The 17,514-nt window shown below is 37.7% G+C and overlaps 3 protein-coding genes across 3 annotated transcripts; 2 read left to right on the forward strand and 1 right to left on the reverse strand.

Moving 5' to 3' along the window:
* The first annotated feature begins 7,542 nt into the window (after positions 1–7,542).
* LOC137233839 (charged multivesicular body protein 1b-like) lies at positions 7,543–8,944 on the forward strand. Its single transcript, XM_067757313.1, has 3 exons — positions 7,543–7,974; positions 8,058–8,523; positions 8,587–8,944. The coding sequence occupies exons 1-3, from the start codon at positions 7,953–7,955 to the stop codon at positions 8,708–8,710; spliced, it is 612 nt and encodes a 203-aa protein (XP_067613414.1). The 5' UTR covers positions 7,543–7,952; the 3' UTR covers positions 8,711–8,944.
* Positions 8,785–9,554, reverse strand: LOC137233840 (uncharacterized). The gene is made up of 2 exons (XM_067757314.1): positions 9,358–9,554; positions 8,785–9,303 (listed from the first exon to the last, which is right to left on the reverse strand). The coding sequence occupies exons 1-2, from the start codon at positions 9,456–9,458 to the stop codon at positions 8,937–8,939; spliced, it is 468 nt and encodes a 155-aa protein (XP_067613415.1). The 5' UTR covers positions 9,459–9,554; the 3' UTR covers positions 8,785–8,936.
* A 1,390-nt stretch (positions 9,555–10,944) lies between these two features.
* Sgf11 (SAGA associated factor 11kDa) lies at positions 10,945–12,082 on the forward strand. The gene has a single exon (XM_067786755.1). It carries the CDS (start codon positions 11,066–11,068, stop codon positions 11,717–11,719), a length of 654 nt encoding a protein of 217 aa, XP_067642856.1. The 5' UTR covers positions 10,945–11,065; the 3' UTR covers positions 11,720–12,082.
* The last annotated feature ends 5,432 nt before the right edge of the window (positions 12,083–17,514 follow it).

Below are 17,514 nucleotides of genomic sequence, written 5' to 3' on the forward strand. Positions count from 1 at the left end.
CATTATCACGGGTAAAAAAACGTGAAACGACGGTCTACCGGCTGAGCTGTTCAAACATGGTGATGAGTTGGTAGAGATAATGTATCAACGCTTATAAAAGATATGATCAGACCTAAAATTTGAACATGCACTGTCCAATCAACAAAGAAGGTATTTCAAAAACCACCAGTTTGCTTAGTACCGTATATGAAAGCAACGACAGAAATCCCGTGGTAGGTTAAGCACCAATTAATAAATATAGGTTATTTTGTTTAGCTTCTCCAAAAAGAAGGCACCGATATAACGGTAAAAGCGCAACCGCAGGTATTAACTTCAAATTTAATAATAAGGATTTGAAATTGCGTGAACTGCAGATAATAGTAAGATAGTTACTTAATCTGCCATCTAATAAGTCATCTAAGGCGGGGCCGGACAATGTTAAATCCGCCATGCATAAAGCTGGAGTCATTGGTGCCGTATGTCGTATCGCTGTATCCGTATCCCTAACGTAATCAGCTGTTTATCGTTACGACGGTAAAACAAAACCCAATTGGTTGGCTACGATACGGTTACGACCTTAGCGACACCAATAATCGATTGCCTTGATTATCATAAGGTTGGTCGAATCAGCTGTTAAAAGGTTACCGATATGGTTACCGATAAAGCACCAATGTCTCCAGCTTAACACGCAAGCTTTCATTCACGGAGCACGCACACTCAACTTGACTTATCTATGTATATCTTGCTTATCGGAAATAAGCAAGTGAAATTTACATTTAGATAGAAAATGTGTATAGAATGGCCAGTTGTAGCCGTAGCACTAGCTTTATAGCTACTCTGCATATCCAACCCAATTGTGCACCTACCGCATACCAATACTGTTAAAAATGTGTATGTATACGTACACATACTTAGCAAACAAGGCTCTGGAACGAAAGGAAGTGGAAGGGCGATTCCCTAGAACGTTTGACATGGATATATGTATGTACATTTGGCAAACAACTACCATCATCTACACATTACAATCTTCTTAAAGCCCTGCCTCATCATAGATCCGTTATTCAAGTCGCAGATGCATAAAAATTCTGCAGTTGCACCATCGAATTGTAATACGTTTCTTTGGTATAAACGCATTTTTCGAGAGACCCTCGGACCACTAGAACATACGCTAGGGAAATTCGCAAATAATGTATACTCGAAGCTGAAAATAATGGTGGAGGATTCTTACCTTTACTTTTAAAATACTCGCAAAACATGATTTGTGAAATCAAGGCGCTGCATTTATTTGCTTCTTTACTTATTTAGCGCTAAACCAACAAACTGCAACAACAAACTACGAGATTTCATTTTTTTATCACTTCGAACACTCAACACTCGCGAAAACTTTGAAACTTTTAAACGGAAGCTAATTTCATAAATTTTTTCACTTTGAGCAGCAAACACGCGCGAAACTGTTAAACGGAAGCCAATTATAACTGTCACAGCATCAGTTCTCAAGAGATTTATGGAAGTGGAAATAGCAAAGACAACAATCGAAACATTTGTTTCCACTGGGTAACTCTAAGTATTTGGTTCATCAGACCATTTTGACAAACCGAGGGTGGAGGTTGCTCCTAAAATTTAAAGCAAACCAAGTGCAATTAATTAAGACATTTTAAGTGTGTATAACAAAAATTAAAAACACCAAATATAAATATAAGTGTATGTAAAAAGAAAACTTGTATGTGAAGTGCGCAGTCCAGCGTGAAGGGAAAATTACATTTTAACTGGTAAGTTTCTCATCTTATGACATACGCAAGTGCAAATTTTACATTAGACGTTTCACAAACATAATGGCCGACGCCACGGCGTCTAAAGGCCCTGGCGAATCCAACGCTGATGAAAAGCCTGACGCAAATTGGTTTGAAGAAGGCCGAAGTCAGAAAAAGTTAGAAAACCAGAGGAAAAGACAACTAAAAACCAAAAGTGAGAGCAATGAAAATTACAGACGCACCAAAGTAGGTACAGATGACGACCCGAAAAGAACAAAAACGGACGACACTAAGAATATACAAATACCATTACAAGGCATGCTAGTGCCGAAAGGTACTTTTGCCAAATTGGCGGCAAACGCTCAAGTTTTGGCGGCAAATGCAAAGACATTGGAAAAGTCTAACACAGACACAAACAAAAAAAGTGCGGAAAATGAAAAAAACATGGAAGTAGAAGCAAACGGCAATGTAGTGACTAGCAATACTAAGACGGCTAACAACACAGAAAACTTCCAGTCAAAAAATAGAAGAATATAATGCGAAGTATACAGAACTACACAGAGGTGATTTCTGTGTCCTAATAGACACATCAAAAAGCTCGCTGTGTAACAATGAACGAATGAAAAATGGCCTATTTCTATGGCACAAAATCCAAAACTTTGAAATAAACGGCATTAAAAAAATAAATGCAATAGGAAGATTCCTTTACAAAATATACTTTCACACCTTCGAACAAGCAAACCAATGTCTAGAAAATCCCAACTTAGACAAAAATAACATGAAAGCCTTTATACCACGGAACTTAGTGGAAACAATGGGGGTTATTAGACAAGTTCCTCTTGAGTTCTCAGAGGACGAAATTTTAAAGAATATTATATCCAGCATTCCGGTAAAATCAGTGTGTAGGCTAATGAGGAGGGACCCCGACGACAGGACAAAGTTTTTACCAACCTTTACTGTGAAACTAGGATTCGAAGGTAGCGATTTACCAGAATCTATTGAGCTTTTTTGTGGGAACCTGAAAATAACTCACTTCATACCCAAAGTGCGGCAATGTTTTAACTGTGGTAGACTAGGGCATACCAGGGCAGGATGCAAAGGAAAAAACAGATGCATAATGTGCGGGAAGGAGGAAGGCTGCAGCAGCCAATGCAACAAGACAAACAACTGCATTCTATGTGGAGAAGAAGGGCACAACTCATTGAACAAAAACAAATGCAACGTATGGCAAAAGGAGGAAAAGATCATCGAAATAATGACAATTAAAAAAATTTCAAAGAAAGAAGCGCATGACATTTATAATCTATCGAACGACAGCAACAACCGGTTTGCGATCTTAGACAATTATGAAGAAAGTTTTCCGCCGAAAAGCCGAAAAACAACACCGACAATAAACAATGATAATATTGTCAACAGGAAAATGACAACAATCAAATATAGTCGGGTGGCACAACAACCCACACAAACCACCACAAATGAACCGAAACCAAAAACTCCGCGCGCTAAGCCACAACCGGTCTTCCTCAACCCCAACTGGGACAAGGTCTCAGAAATAGAAAAACTAGTCACACTACTAGTAAAAAAATTCGAAATAGATACTGATGAACCCCTAGTCAGGCTAATAGGGAACATGTGCAAAAAAAATCTAAAGGACAGAATCGATAACAATATCCACAATCATGATGATGCAAATACTTCAATATAATATACAAAGTTTTAAAGCTAACAAATCATATATTGATCAATTTAACAATTTAAACAACATTGATATTGTTTGCTTGCAGGAAATCTTTTCCCACGACGAGCAAACAAATAATCAAAAACTGATTAATTTCAATCTTTTAAAAAAAAACCAGAAACGACGGCTACGGAGGCGTAGCCATTGGCTTCAGGAAAGGCATAAAATTTACCAAAATTAAATATACTACAAATCAAGATATCATTATAGCAAAAACCACCAACCTTAGCAACAACACAATAATTTGCAATGCTTATTTTCCACCAAGCATGAACAACAGAACATTTGAAACTGAAATCAATAAAGTTTTGAATTTTCTCAGCAATCACAACAATGTAATCTTATTAGGCGACTTCAATGGACGCAACTGCAATTGGGGCGACAGTATCAACACACCCAAAGGAAGCACACTGGAGAAGGAAATCGAACACACAAACTTAAAATGTCTAAACGACGGGACAAAAACTTACAGTATCGGAAGCAACAATGGTTCAGTACTGGATCTAACGTTTACTAGTCTACCACAGGATAACATTAAATGGGAATGCATTCAAGTAAGCATAGGAGGCAGCAAATACTATCCTATTAAAATCAGCATAAACAACATCCAGAAAAGTCCAAATATCTTCATACCAAACAGCATGTTACTAAATAAAATAAACTCGATTACTTTCAGTGACTTCAACAATCTACAAAAAGACATACAAGCAATCAAAAATACAATCAGCATTGATCTCAACAAAACTAAACGAGAACCCAAAGCATGGTGGAATGAATCACTCAACAAACTATACAGACTACATATTGCCAAAAGGAAAAAAGCAAATAAGACAAACTTAATTGTTGATATGAACGAAGCTATAGAAGCCAAAAAAGAATGGGTCAAGGCTGAGAAAGAGGCGAAAAAGGAAAGCTACACCAACAAAATAGAGGAAATAAACAAATGTTCCAACACCAGAGATGCCTGGAACTTCATTAACAATGTAAAAGGCAAACAAAATAGCACCAATGACTTGGCAGAAGAAGATAATCAAACATATTTAGAAACACTCAAAAATCAAATAAGTACAACAACTGCTCCCATAAGGGTTAATTACACCTACAATAACAACGACAACTGCGAGTTTCAAATAGACCAATTCATCAAAACTCTGAACAAGAAAAAATCGACAGCCGGTGGATGTGACAAAATAACCTTCAACATGATCAAACACTTGTCGTTCGAATCAAAAGAGGCCCTTTTGAAAGCCCTCAGTACACAGTTCAACAACAACGAAGTTCCTGACTCGTGGAGGAACATACAAATAGTTCCCATACCAAAGGCAAACAAGGATCTCAACGATATTAAAAACTTTCGCCCAATCTCCCTAATTTCAGATCTCGCCAAAAGTTTAAATATGATGGTTAAAGACGCGTTAAATAAAGTCACTGAAGAAACCAACATAATCCCTCCAAAAAGCTTTGCATATAGGAAACACAGATCGGCCACAATGTGCTTAAATGAGATGCTACACCTAATAGCCACCAAAAAGAAAAACAAATACAAAGTCTTTCTCTGCGTACTCGACATAACCGATGCGTATAATTGCGTAAATATCGACATCCTACACAATATACTAATTGAGTTCAACATCAACACAAAAATAGCAAATTGGATACACAATTTTTTCTCCAAACGAAGACTAACCCTGGGTAAACAGGTCGTCGAAGTAAATAACGGACTCCCTCAAGGAAGTTGTTTGTCGCCCACACTCTTTAACATTTATACGTCCAAGCTAAACAGCATTAACGACCGAAGCACACAAGTTTTCCAGTTCGCAGACGACATTGCCATAGTCGTGTACGACAACAACATTAACACGGCGAAACTTAAGCTTGAAACAAAAGTCAACGAAATTCAAGCAATATGCAACTCACTCAACCTAAAATTTAACTTCAGCAAAACGCAATTCATGTACATGGCCACAGGGAACAACAGAAATCATAACGTCCAAATCAACGGAGAAAACATTCAGCAGACGCAAAAAATTAAATGGCTCGGACGAACTATCAATGCAAGCTTATCAATCAAAGATCACGTAAAAAACATAAAAAACAACACCAAATCCGCAAAGAATTTACTCAACAGACTCACAACAATAAAAGCCGGTCTAGCACCTGCAGTTGGACTAAATATCTACAAAACCTTTATCAGATCCAAAATGGAATATGCCAGTACCAGCTATGCGAATGCACCAAAAAGCTTCGACAAACAATTGCAAATGAATCCCTAAGACGAAGTCTAGGGGTCCCTCCCAACACACCCACACTAGCTAGATATGCCTTAGCATGCGAATTACCCCCCATCTACAGGGCCACTTGGCTAACTTCAAAAGAATTAATAAAACAATGGTACATCAACTCGGAACTCAAAAATGATCTGGAAAATGGAACCCCCATCAACTCCAGTTACAGTCATACATACAACCAATTTAAACACATAATCAACAGAATCAACACCAATGTGTCATTTACCATACACAACAAATTAACGCTTACGGAATCGGAACTTGGAGGATCCAAAAACAACATAACAAATGAACAACTCAAAGGTATATACTATGAAAAATTAACAAAACTACACAGCGAGGATAACATAACTATTTCAACGGACGCATCAGTCAGTGATACCAATACAGGCCGCGCCGTATATGATATAGCCAGAAATGTCTCTTTTCTATTCAACATCAACGACAAACTTTCATCAACTACAGGCGAACTAATAGCAATACTACAAGCAGTCGAATTAGCCCATAAGAACAACTGGACAAAAACAGTAATCTTCACGGACAGCCTCGCTGCCATCAAATTACTCAAAACAGCCACAACACAAAATTACATTATCGCCAATATTCACAATCTGGTAGCACACTCTAACATTCAAAAGCTTACAATTACCTGGGTTCCAAGTCATGTTGGAATCAAATTTAATGAAAAAGCAGATATAGCAACAAAAACTGCAACAACTATAGGCAAAAACTTAACAATCGCACTCACGCCTGATGAAGCTCTTATGAAGATGGAGAAGGAGCTTTGGACGGCAACCAAACAGGAAATAAAAACAAAATGAACTAATTGGGATGACAGTACCATTGATTGCATAGCCACCAAGATAAAGAAACCCTGGTTCAAAAGCAAAAAAATAAACATGGAACCGTACGACATTAAACTACTGAACAGAATCATCATCGGACGCACATACAACAAAACCTACTTTGGACGTTTTCACAATAATGTCACTGATATATGCAATACCTGCAATGTCACAGAAACACCGAAACATCTCATCTTTGATTGCGCAAAACATAGGTCATTGAGAAACTACTATAGCATTTTTTCCAAATTTAAAGACATTAAAGAACTCATAAACTCAAAAGACATAAAATCTTACAATGAACCAATTCAATTCCTGCACAAAGCTAAACTGGACTGCGCGCTATGAAATTACCAAATTGTCATATACATATATAAGCATTATACATCGAAAAAAAACCCCTAAATAAGAAAGGGTTTCGGAAAAAAAAAATTTTATACAAGTACCTTATATACTAAAGTACAAAAAATGTGATTTAACATATCATTATCTCAATACAAGACTGATACTACCAGGTAGTAACAAATTAAACTAAAAACACTAAAGGTTATATACCTATGCATATATTAAACATTAACAAATTTCACACCTTCATTTAATTTTAGATACGTAAGTCACTAGTTATCTAGTCATCACTTAATCTTTCATGATTCATCACATTTAATCAATATCATTGTCAAAACAAAAAATCCATAAAAATCTCATTCAATTGTAACTATCAAGTTGTAAAATACAATATCGTTTTGTAATTATCTGTAAATATATTACTTTTTGCACCTCCACCCTAATATGGCAGAAACATCACAATAAAGCAATCAACATACAACCAAGGAAATACATCACTACCCAAGTACAACCTGGTGCTATAGCGGACACATAAATATCCGTGCCATCATCAATACTCACAAAACGAGTATTCAAAGCCCCAAAAAAGAAAAAAAAAAGTATTTGGTTTTCTTATTTTAGCTCTCTATGGTTTTGCGTGGAAATATTTCGCATGCTCATAGTTGAAATTATTCAGTTAATCAACTTTAATCAGTTTTGGAACAAATTGTATACAAATAAGAACAAATAAAACTGAATTCGCTCATATAATGTTTATGCATTATGAGAGTGACGCGCAAAAAGTGCGTTTTGCAGCACTGTTTGCCATGAGCTCACAGCTGTCAACAAAACAGTGAATCATATAAGTGAAAGAAAAAACAAAATAATCAGAATTGCGAATTAAAATAATTTCTTGCAATAAAACTCAAAATCTGCAGTTTAACAAAAGCCAAACGAACATTTACCTAACGCAATCGATTTTTTAACTTTGTTTTTATATTAATAAGCCATCAAACTGGGTAACGAAATGTCTGCCGCTGCTATGGAGAGTAAGCGCAAATTTTGGCAATCGCGTCCTCTACACTCCACTTAAAAATACTCTAAACAATTTTTTTCCCCATCACTATTCCAGAACATCTCTTCAATTTGAAGTTTGCTGTTAAGGAGCTGGAACGCAATTCCAAAAAATGTGAAAAAGAAGAAAAACTCGAAAAAGCCAAAGCCAAGAAGGCCATACAAAAGAGTAACATGGACGTGGCACGTATACATGCTGAGAATGCTATAAGGCAAAAGAATCAAGCAGTGAATTATTTACGTATGAGTGCGCGTGTAGATGCGGTAGCAAGTCGTGTACAATCTGCGCTGACCACACGCAAGGTCACTAGCTCAATGGCTGGTGTTGTAAAAGCTATGGATGCTGCAATGAAGGGTATGAATTTAGAAAAAATCTCATCACTTATGGAGAAATTCGAATCACAGTTTGAGGATTTGGATGTACAAAGTTCGGTTATGGAGAATGCAATGTCAGATACATCTACCACATCTGTGCCTCAAGGCGATGTTGATAATCTGATACAGCAGGTGGCCGATGAAGCTGGGTAGGTTGTTTGCGTACAAATTTGTGGCGAAATTATTAAATGCGTGTTATTTTCATTTTATAGCTTGGATCTGAATATGGAACTACCCAGTGGTGTACAAAGTTCAACTATTGGCGCATCTACACAAGTTTCGCAAGAGCAAGATGAGCTGTCACAACGTCTGGCACGTTTGCGACAAGCCGAATAATCGTATAGGCATTTTTGACAAATCATTCTACACGCCCTAACGCTCTTTATAGAAAGCATTGGTATTACAACAAGTTGTTTATATGTATGTGAAAAGGAAATTTTTTTATTTCTTTTTTCCATTTTAATTTGCGCATCTTAAATATAAATATGCTATAGAAAGTTTTAAAAATCAAAACACATTCTAATCAAACATATTAGTAAGTTTATGTACCTATAGCCAATATTCAAATGTCTTGCTTGTACTGCACAAATTGTTGCTGCATTAGTAATTGTTGCTCTTGTTGTTCACTAAAATGCTGTTGTGGCATTTGTTGCATCAACGCCTCAGCGGCTGCCATCTGCGACATTACATTCTTCTTGGTGCGCTGTTTGCGTACTTTCTTCACTTTGCCCTCCGCTGTCGGGGTTTGCTGTTCTTCTGTTGGTATCTTTGGTTTTGGTTTGGGTCCACGTTTTTGTTCGATCTTTCGCTTGGGATGTGGTGCCACCATTGGTAATTGCCGCCATATATCATTGTGCTTGTCAAGTCGTCGCTTCAGTAGCTCCACATCGCGCGTTCGTCGCCTCAAAAGCTTTTTCATTGTGTTTATTCTGCATAGAATATGAATTATACTCAGGATTTAAATAAGCGATTTCAATACTTACCGCATCACACAGCGTTCATTTTCAGTTTGCAAATCCTGACAGCGCTCAAATACCTTTTCGGCAAGAATTTTATACTTTTTAATTTTTTCGTCGAGCAACATTTTAAATAAATAATTTCTTTGTTAAAAATAGGATATTGCAACGAAGTTTTTCGCTATGTAAACAATTAAATGAAAGACCTTGATGACAGCTAACAGAGCTGCCTCTTCTTCTTCGATGATTTCCAATCACAATGGCACAAGCTGCTGTCATGCTAAAGGGCGAATTAAACTTCCTTAACCCTAACGCCATAGTCGTAACCATACCCATATCCAATGTGATCGATTAATGATACCTTAAGGGTCAATTACTGATACTTAGCATAGACTTGACTTGACCTGGGGTAAACTTGGCAACTTAGCCACAATTATACTCCAATTAACGCATACAATCTGGCATCATAATCAGCTGTCATTTTATTGTGAAATATTTGTTACAAAAAGTGATGGTTTTTAAACAAAGTTAATTTTGAGTACTACAATTAATTTATGAGTGTAAAATTTAATAAATAAAATAAAAATAAATGTCAATTTATATGACAAAATGTCAAAATGAAATGGAAATAAACAAATGGCATCTCAAAATGAAAACTTCACTTAGAACTTACATAGAAAATCAAAATCCAACAGACTTATAAGTCAAGTTAAGTGTTACTAAGTTTTGAGTAATCAGCAACATGCAATGTTCATTTAACAGAACTTTAAGTGACAGTTCTCAAGTCAAGTCATGTCTATGCTAAGTAATGCGCCCTTTAACCTAAAAATCGTTGAAATTTCATAAAAATTAAGAAAACGCAAAAAATTACAAAAGATATTCCACAAAAAATAAGTCTCTTAGTCGTAATGTATCGAGAACAATAATCCGAAGGCGGAAAAGAAAAATGTTATCTCTGTCCGAAGATATTTGCAATTGAATTTGGCGATTTTCATGTGGTTGTTGTTGTGGTGTACCCACAAAAAAAATTGTGCATCACCGTGGCTGTAGCCACGGTTATACCACACACCCGGCCTTGGCATGGCGTAGCCCAGCGCGCGCCAAAGGCCGCCAACGCAGAAAGGTGTTCTGCGCAAAAAAACTATGGATCCCACCCCCGGTTTCGGAGTTACCTGATGGTATTTTTTCGGTTTTTCGTTAATATCTTTTGAACGAGTCAAAGTTTTTATTTTCCGCCTTCGCAGACGCGTCGTTTGACACCTCTCTCGATATTTTTGGTAGCGTATTGGCAGTCGACCCCTCAACTAGACTATTACCATAAAATCTACAAAAAGTTATTAAATTCACCAACTCAAATATTTTTAGGTTATGGATATGACGAGAAACCAAAAACTAATTGGTTGGCTAGCGTATGGTTATAGCGTAAGCGTTATGGTATGGCACCATTAATTGATTACATTGATTTCCATAAGGTTGGAACGACCAGTTGTTTTATCTGGTTATGGTTATAAGTCACCATTAATTGGCCCTTTACTTGGTCTTTCAATGCCGGTAGCCGCTTCCCCACCTTATTACACTCATTCACAATGAAACAAAACTCACACAGGTGATTTTTGTTTTACTACTCGTTGCTCATTGTTTTTGATAAGCAGAGTGTGGAGAACGTAAAAAGCCGACAAAACACAAGAAAAAGCTCAAGGACCAATCGCATTGCTACTGCATAGTGTAAGGCGTTATGGCCTCTTCCTCCAATCCACCATTGTCGAGCACCAATAACGGAAGTAGTAATGAAAAAAGCATAAATCTCAGCAGCTCAGGAAAATCATCATCGACTAATAAATTGACTGTAGCAACCATACAAAAGTCCTTCCATGACATTGTCAAGGATCCAAAGAGCTTAGATGAAGCTGCCCTCTATTTGTATCAATCACTGTTGGACGATGCTGTTGTTGGTGTATTTCTGGAAATACATCATTTGCATAAGACTGGTAATATAGAAGCATTAGATGGTGTGCCTGAAGAAGGTACTGATGCTTCCTATCGCATCGTTGATATGCCAAACTATGACATTTTCGGTATATCATCGGTGAAAAAACTAATGGACTGTACATGTCCCAACTGTGATAGACCCGTATCGGCGTCCCGTTTTGCAACGCACCTAGAAAAATGTATGGGCATGGGACGTAATTCGTCACGTATTGCCAGTAGACGCTTGGCCACCAAGGAGGGTACTAGCGCTAGCTCATCATCATCATCATCCTATTTACAAACAACTATTGGTACCGATGATGAAGATGATATTGATTGGTCATCGGAGAAGCGGCGAAAGAAGAATAATCAAAGTAGTCGTAATAATGGTTCGAAGAAGAATAATGGTAAATCATTTTAGATGATTGTTAGGCGCACCAACTAATTTATAATAAAGTTTGAAATATCCTTTCATTCTGCATACGTTCTAAGTACAGATAGATTGTATATGTATGTATTTGGTTTTATATGTGCAAAGAATACGAATTTTTGTAATTATTAACGCATATATATAATTATGTAGATGTATGTAATTATTATATAAAATCTTATGCTGTGCAAAGGATTTCATTTCCTTTGTAAAATATTGTTTTGTATTTGAAGTTTTAGTATTATAATTTTTTTTTTTTCAAAAAAAATATTGTATACTTTCGATTTATTAATGCGAATGATTTAATTCTCAAAAATGGAACTGCCGATAATAAAATTTAAACTATTAAATATTTCTAATAACTATCAAAATTGTATAAAGGCTGTTTAACTAACCTGATTGCATAGGCCAAGAGCTAGCAAAACTAGTGATGCTGATGCTGAGCAACCAGTGTTCTAGGGATACAAGGATCTTACATACTCCTCAAGATGCCAATGGCCACCTACACTACACCTTTTCCAGTTTAAGTTCAAAAAATTACAATTCAAGTTCAGAAATTTACAATTCAAGTTCAGAATTTTCAATTCAAGTTCAGAAAATTACAATTCAAGTTCAGAAATTCCAATTTAAATTCGGAAATTTACAATTCAAATTCAGGAAATTACAATTCAAGTTCATAAATTCCAATTTAAATTCAGAAATTTCCAATTCAAGTTCAGAAATTTCCAATTCAAGTTCAGAAAATTACAATTTAAATTCAGAAAATTTTAATTCAAGTTCAGAAAATTACAATTTAAGTTCAGAATTTTCAATTCAAGTTCAGAAAATTTGTCGGGTATTTTTTTTTTTCATCCAATGGAAATAAATGTATGTAAGATGGTATCTATGTGTTAAGAAAGCATAGGACATCTTAACTCGTTTAAATCAAGCATAGGACATCTTTACTCGTTCAATTAAGCGTCTACACTCGCGGAAGTAACGTATAGGTACTGTCTGCATAGATCGTGGCGCCAAATGTCAAAATATCTCAACTTATCCGCCATCATCACCATTCATCATGAATTGGCACTTAATCGCAATTTTGGCAGTTTGTAACAAATCATGCCAGCTTTCCCTGCTTCGCGGTAACTGACGGCGATTGGGAGCACCATGAGAGGTCAAGTATTCCTCCACCTTGCCAACTCTGTGGAGGTCTCTCCCTTCCACTGCTTCCAAACTGCTGTTTTAACTGAAGTACTTTCTTGGCCGTAGCGTCATGATGGACTTGTTGGAAAGAATTATCCTTCATTTGATTTCAAGGTTCGGGATGTACACACCTTGAAGAAAACTTGGGGTGCACTATACCCAAGCCGCCATTTTGGCAACATGGTCAACGAAGCATCAACACTTCCGCAAGTAACATATAAGTATAAAATTAGTTAATTAAAATAACTTTTGAAAATTAACACCCTACTTATAAATTTTTGAATTCGAACTGTAATTTTCTGAACTTGAAATGTAATTTTCTGAACTTGAAATGAAAATTCTGAACTTGAATTGTAATTTTCTGAATTTGAATTGTAAATTTTTGAATTTAAATTGGAATTTCTGAACTTGAATTATAATTTTCTGAACTTGAATTGGAAAATCTGAACTTGAATTGTAAATTTCTGAATTTGAATTGTAAAATCTGAACTGGAATTGTAAATTTCTGAACTTGAATTGTAAATTTCTGAACTTAAATTAGAAATTCTGAACTTGAATTTTAATTTTCTGAACTTGAATTACAATTTTCTGAACTTAAACTGGAAAAGGTGTATACGTGGAGTATGGAAAGTGAGTTGCGTGGACCTGCTGCTTATATCAAAAAAATCACCAAAAGAGAAATAGCGTACGATGCTCTATTCACCCTGAATTCTTTTCGGAAAGATTTCGTAGTTACATGGTTTCTGCAAATCAACGATTGATCTTACCTATATGAGATGAATCGTGTTACAATTATGAATGTATGCATACAAATATTAAACAAACAAGGTTCTTGCGTAATGGGAGAACGGCATGTCCTAGACGGTTTGGTGTGGCATATGAAATGTTTGGCACGGACACTATGGTTGTATGCCGACTTTGAACGGGTGTGTTCATGTTGGAAGGAGCTCCGAAAATTCCGTTGTTGTTGTTGTTGCAGTGATAAAGAAACTCCCCGCAAGGGGAAGTGTTATCGATGCTAGTGGTAATTTGCCGGATATAGATCAGGTACGTTTCGCTAACAAGCACCATTGCGGTACAAGCCCGACCATCTCGGGAAGGATTTAATATGACAATATTGAACCTTCTAGGTCATCCCGCCCCACCTCCTAGTTCCGTGAGGGACTTGGGGTCGCCAAAGCGGCTGTTAAGAAACAGGTTTCGCTACAGGTGGGCGAGGTTCACAATTGGGTTGGATAAGCTATAAACTGTTGTGGCAACCCTTTAAAAGGGTTGCGATACATAACCCCTTGAATCATTTGGGTATTCTAGTCGCCTCTTACGACAAGCATATCTGCCGCTGGTGTATTCTAAGTCCCATAACCCGCTGTGCGCCCGATTCTTCTTTATGGTGCCTTGGTCTGGTGGCCTGCACAGCTAAAAGTACCTATCATAAAATGCTTCAAAACGGAGTTCGGAGCTCTGCATTACCGGTGCCCTCGGCTCCACTCAACACACTGCTATACCTTCCACCTCTTGACCTGGTGGCGAAGGAAATAGCGGTCATCGCCGCTCTACGCATAAGGGAAACAGGTCTCTGGTCAAATGGATCTATAGGACATGCAACAATCCTGGGCACGAACGCCCCAGTCCCAATACCGGTACGCACTGACTACTGCACGCCAAAGAACGTCTTTGTTAAAAACTAAAGTATATATATACCATCGCGACAAGACTGGAATACCAGACAACATACGATACCGGGTGCCATCAACATATTCGCGGATGATTCTAAGCTTGACGGGAAGGTGGGAGCAGGCCTCTTTTCAACGGATCTGGGTCTAGAGGTCTCTTTTCGCCTACCAGATCACTGTAGTGTTTACCAAGCTGAAATACTCGCAATACACAGGGCTGTGAATCATCTCAGGTCTATGCCTAAGGATGGTAAACGGGTGTTTATTTTCTGAGACAGCCAGGCCGCATTAAAGGCCCTGGACTCATTCGTCGACAACGCAAAGTCGGTCACTGAATGCCGCAGATCTCTTAACGAGATGGCTCAGCACTTCAGTATCAGCCTTATATGGGTACCTGGGCACAGGCATATTGAAGGCAACTGCAGAGCAGACGAGCTGGTCAGAAGAGGCACCACCGACCATATCCTTCCGGGAAATGATTCGGTAGGTATACGCATGGCCACTTTCAGGCTTCGTGTGAACGCAAGCACTATAAGAATTGCAAATGGACTATGGTCAGCGATATCATCGTGTAAGACATCCAGGCGAACCTGGCTCTCATATGACAAGGGGCGCACAAGATCGCTTCTGATTTTAAACAAATCAGTTCTATCATCCCTGATAAGGGTTCTAACAGGGCATTGTTTAATAGGCATGCATGGTGCTAGAATGGGGGTAACGACCTTCCATTATTGATGCAGCTGCAGATGTACAGAAGAGGAGGAGAGTGTCCAGCACCTTCTCTGTCATTGTACGGCGCTTAGTAGGCGTAGGTTGGCCATCCTTGGTAAACCTTTTCTACATGACCATGCTGAGGTCTTTAGCTGTGAAGTCAAGGCTCTATCAAAATATATAAATTCTAAGAAGTGGTTTGACCCGCTTTAGGCTGGGTAGGCGTCCTCTTTGAGACCGTATAGGGTATTACATGGGCCCATTGGTGGCCTAAATGGTGAACTGTGAGGCTCTTTGTATATCTAATGTTTATCTTGAAGCTGTGACTATAGCATCGAAGGTCGCGAGGCACAAACGCTTGTTAAATAACCAGTTTAGTGTATTTGTCTTTGATAACAGGGCTCACCGGACAATCCCTGGCATAGGATGATTCCTAGGGCCTTGTTATGCTCTTTTTTCATACGGCTGAGTTCTTAAGTGCTTTTAAGACTTCTTACGGAGTTGATTTCTTAAGTTCCTGGGAGGCGGAATAAACTGTTTGTTCAGCATATCATTTCTCTCCTTTATGGGGAGTATTCTCGCCTCACTATGTAGATGATTTGGAGACATAGGAAGACATCCCGTGACACTTCCAGGCGCGGTGTTTTACAGGCCTGCAGAAGAAATTATCATCGTTGAGATAGGTATTGCCGATCACATCTTTCACAAGCCCAATGAAACCATCTCATCTAAGCAAAAACGACAGCAACGATGAAACTACCGTTATATTATTTAATTGACATCTCAGAGGTTTTCTTCCAGCGCTTGCTAAAATAAAGCGGTTTTAAACCATATTCTGACATATGGCGTCCTGGCGCTCTGGCATTATTCGAAAAAATGTGTACTTGGAGGTTAAACTCATAAAGTTTTGAGGAATTAAAAAATTTTGCAGAGGTAACAAGTTCTAAAGGGGGCCCGCTTTCCAAGGACTTAAGAAGTCATCTTCGCAAGCATTATGAGGAAATACGGCACTTGAGATATAAACCGTATGTAGAAGAACACAAAAATGTCCTCAATGATATCCACAAAAAGCCGTCAAACCTCTATGCTAGGAATTTTCCGGCGAACCCCGTTCTTAAAGATAAATACCCTGAACTCACAGAAGAGGAAAGCAATCTCCCTAGAGAGACGCGCGTCACACTAGCTCAACTTCGATCTGCATACTGCAACAGAAATTGTCATAAATATAGTCAAATGGGAGTCCAAGGAAACTTTCGCGCGTTACCCTGGGGAGTTCGTTTCCCTCTACTGCGAGTTTAGGGTATTTGTTTTTGAGAACGGAGTTCATTGGTCATTTATTGACATAGTAATTTGGCGACCTTTTGTAGATGTCGTCCGCTTTAGTCTTTAGTTGAGATGAAAACTATCCAGTAGCTTAAATTGGCTCAAATTACAGGCGCTTACCAAACTTAAAGATCATACTGAAGGAGTAACGCCGCCTGCATGCATAAGAAGTTCACCTAGTCTTTTCGATATATGGATTTTTAAACCTTTCAAGAAAACGATATGGATATTAAGTTTGGTCTAAAATCGAAAATTATAAGTCCTAAAAGGAGAAGAGATAGATCCACCAGAGAGTATCCCGAAATAATCAGGACGACGAGCTGAGTCAATTTAGCCATGACCGCCTGTCGTGTCTGTTTGCCTGTTTGAACGCAAAATAGAGCATACATTTTCGACAAATTTTGATGAAATTTTGTGAGCTGGTATAATTTGGTTCCCGATTATACATTTGAGGGAACCGAGAGGATCGGATGAATAAAGCATGTATCTTCTATGCAACAGATTGTTCAGATAAAAGGGCTTTCGTCTTTTCTTCCACATTTTTACAGGTAAAAGCTTCATCACGTGCTTACCTATAGCGTGCAAATGCGTGAAAATCGTCAAGATCGGTGGTATATATAATATATCGCACACAAACTACAAAAGAGTTATAACTTAAAATTTTTCAAAATCGGCTTTTTTCCATAAACCAATTCACAGTACACATCTCTAACTGCCCCTTAAATTTCGTTGTCAATATTTTCTTCTTTAATTGGAAAATTACCGTTATACCAGTTTTGGTGTTGATTGCATCGCTTGCGCTGTAATGAGTACTATTTTTAGTTGTTTGTGTCAATGTGCTTAAGAACAAGTGAACAGTATTTTTACGCATAAAGCGTATTATTTTAAATTCTG

The sequence above is a fragment of the Eurosta solidaginis genome, chromosome 5 (genome assembly GCF_040869045.1).
Source record: "Eurosta solidaginis isolate ZX-2024a chromosome 5, ASM4086904v1, whole genome shotgun sequence".
Taxonomy (NCBI): Eukaryota; Metazoa; Arthropoda; class Insecta; order Diptera; family Tephritidae; genus Eurosta; species Eurosta solidaginis.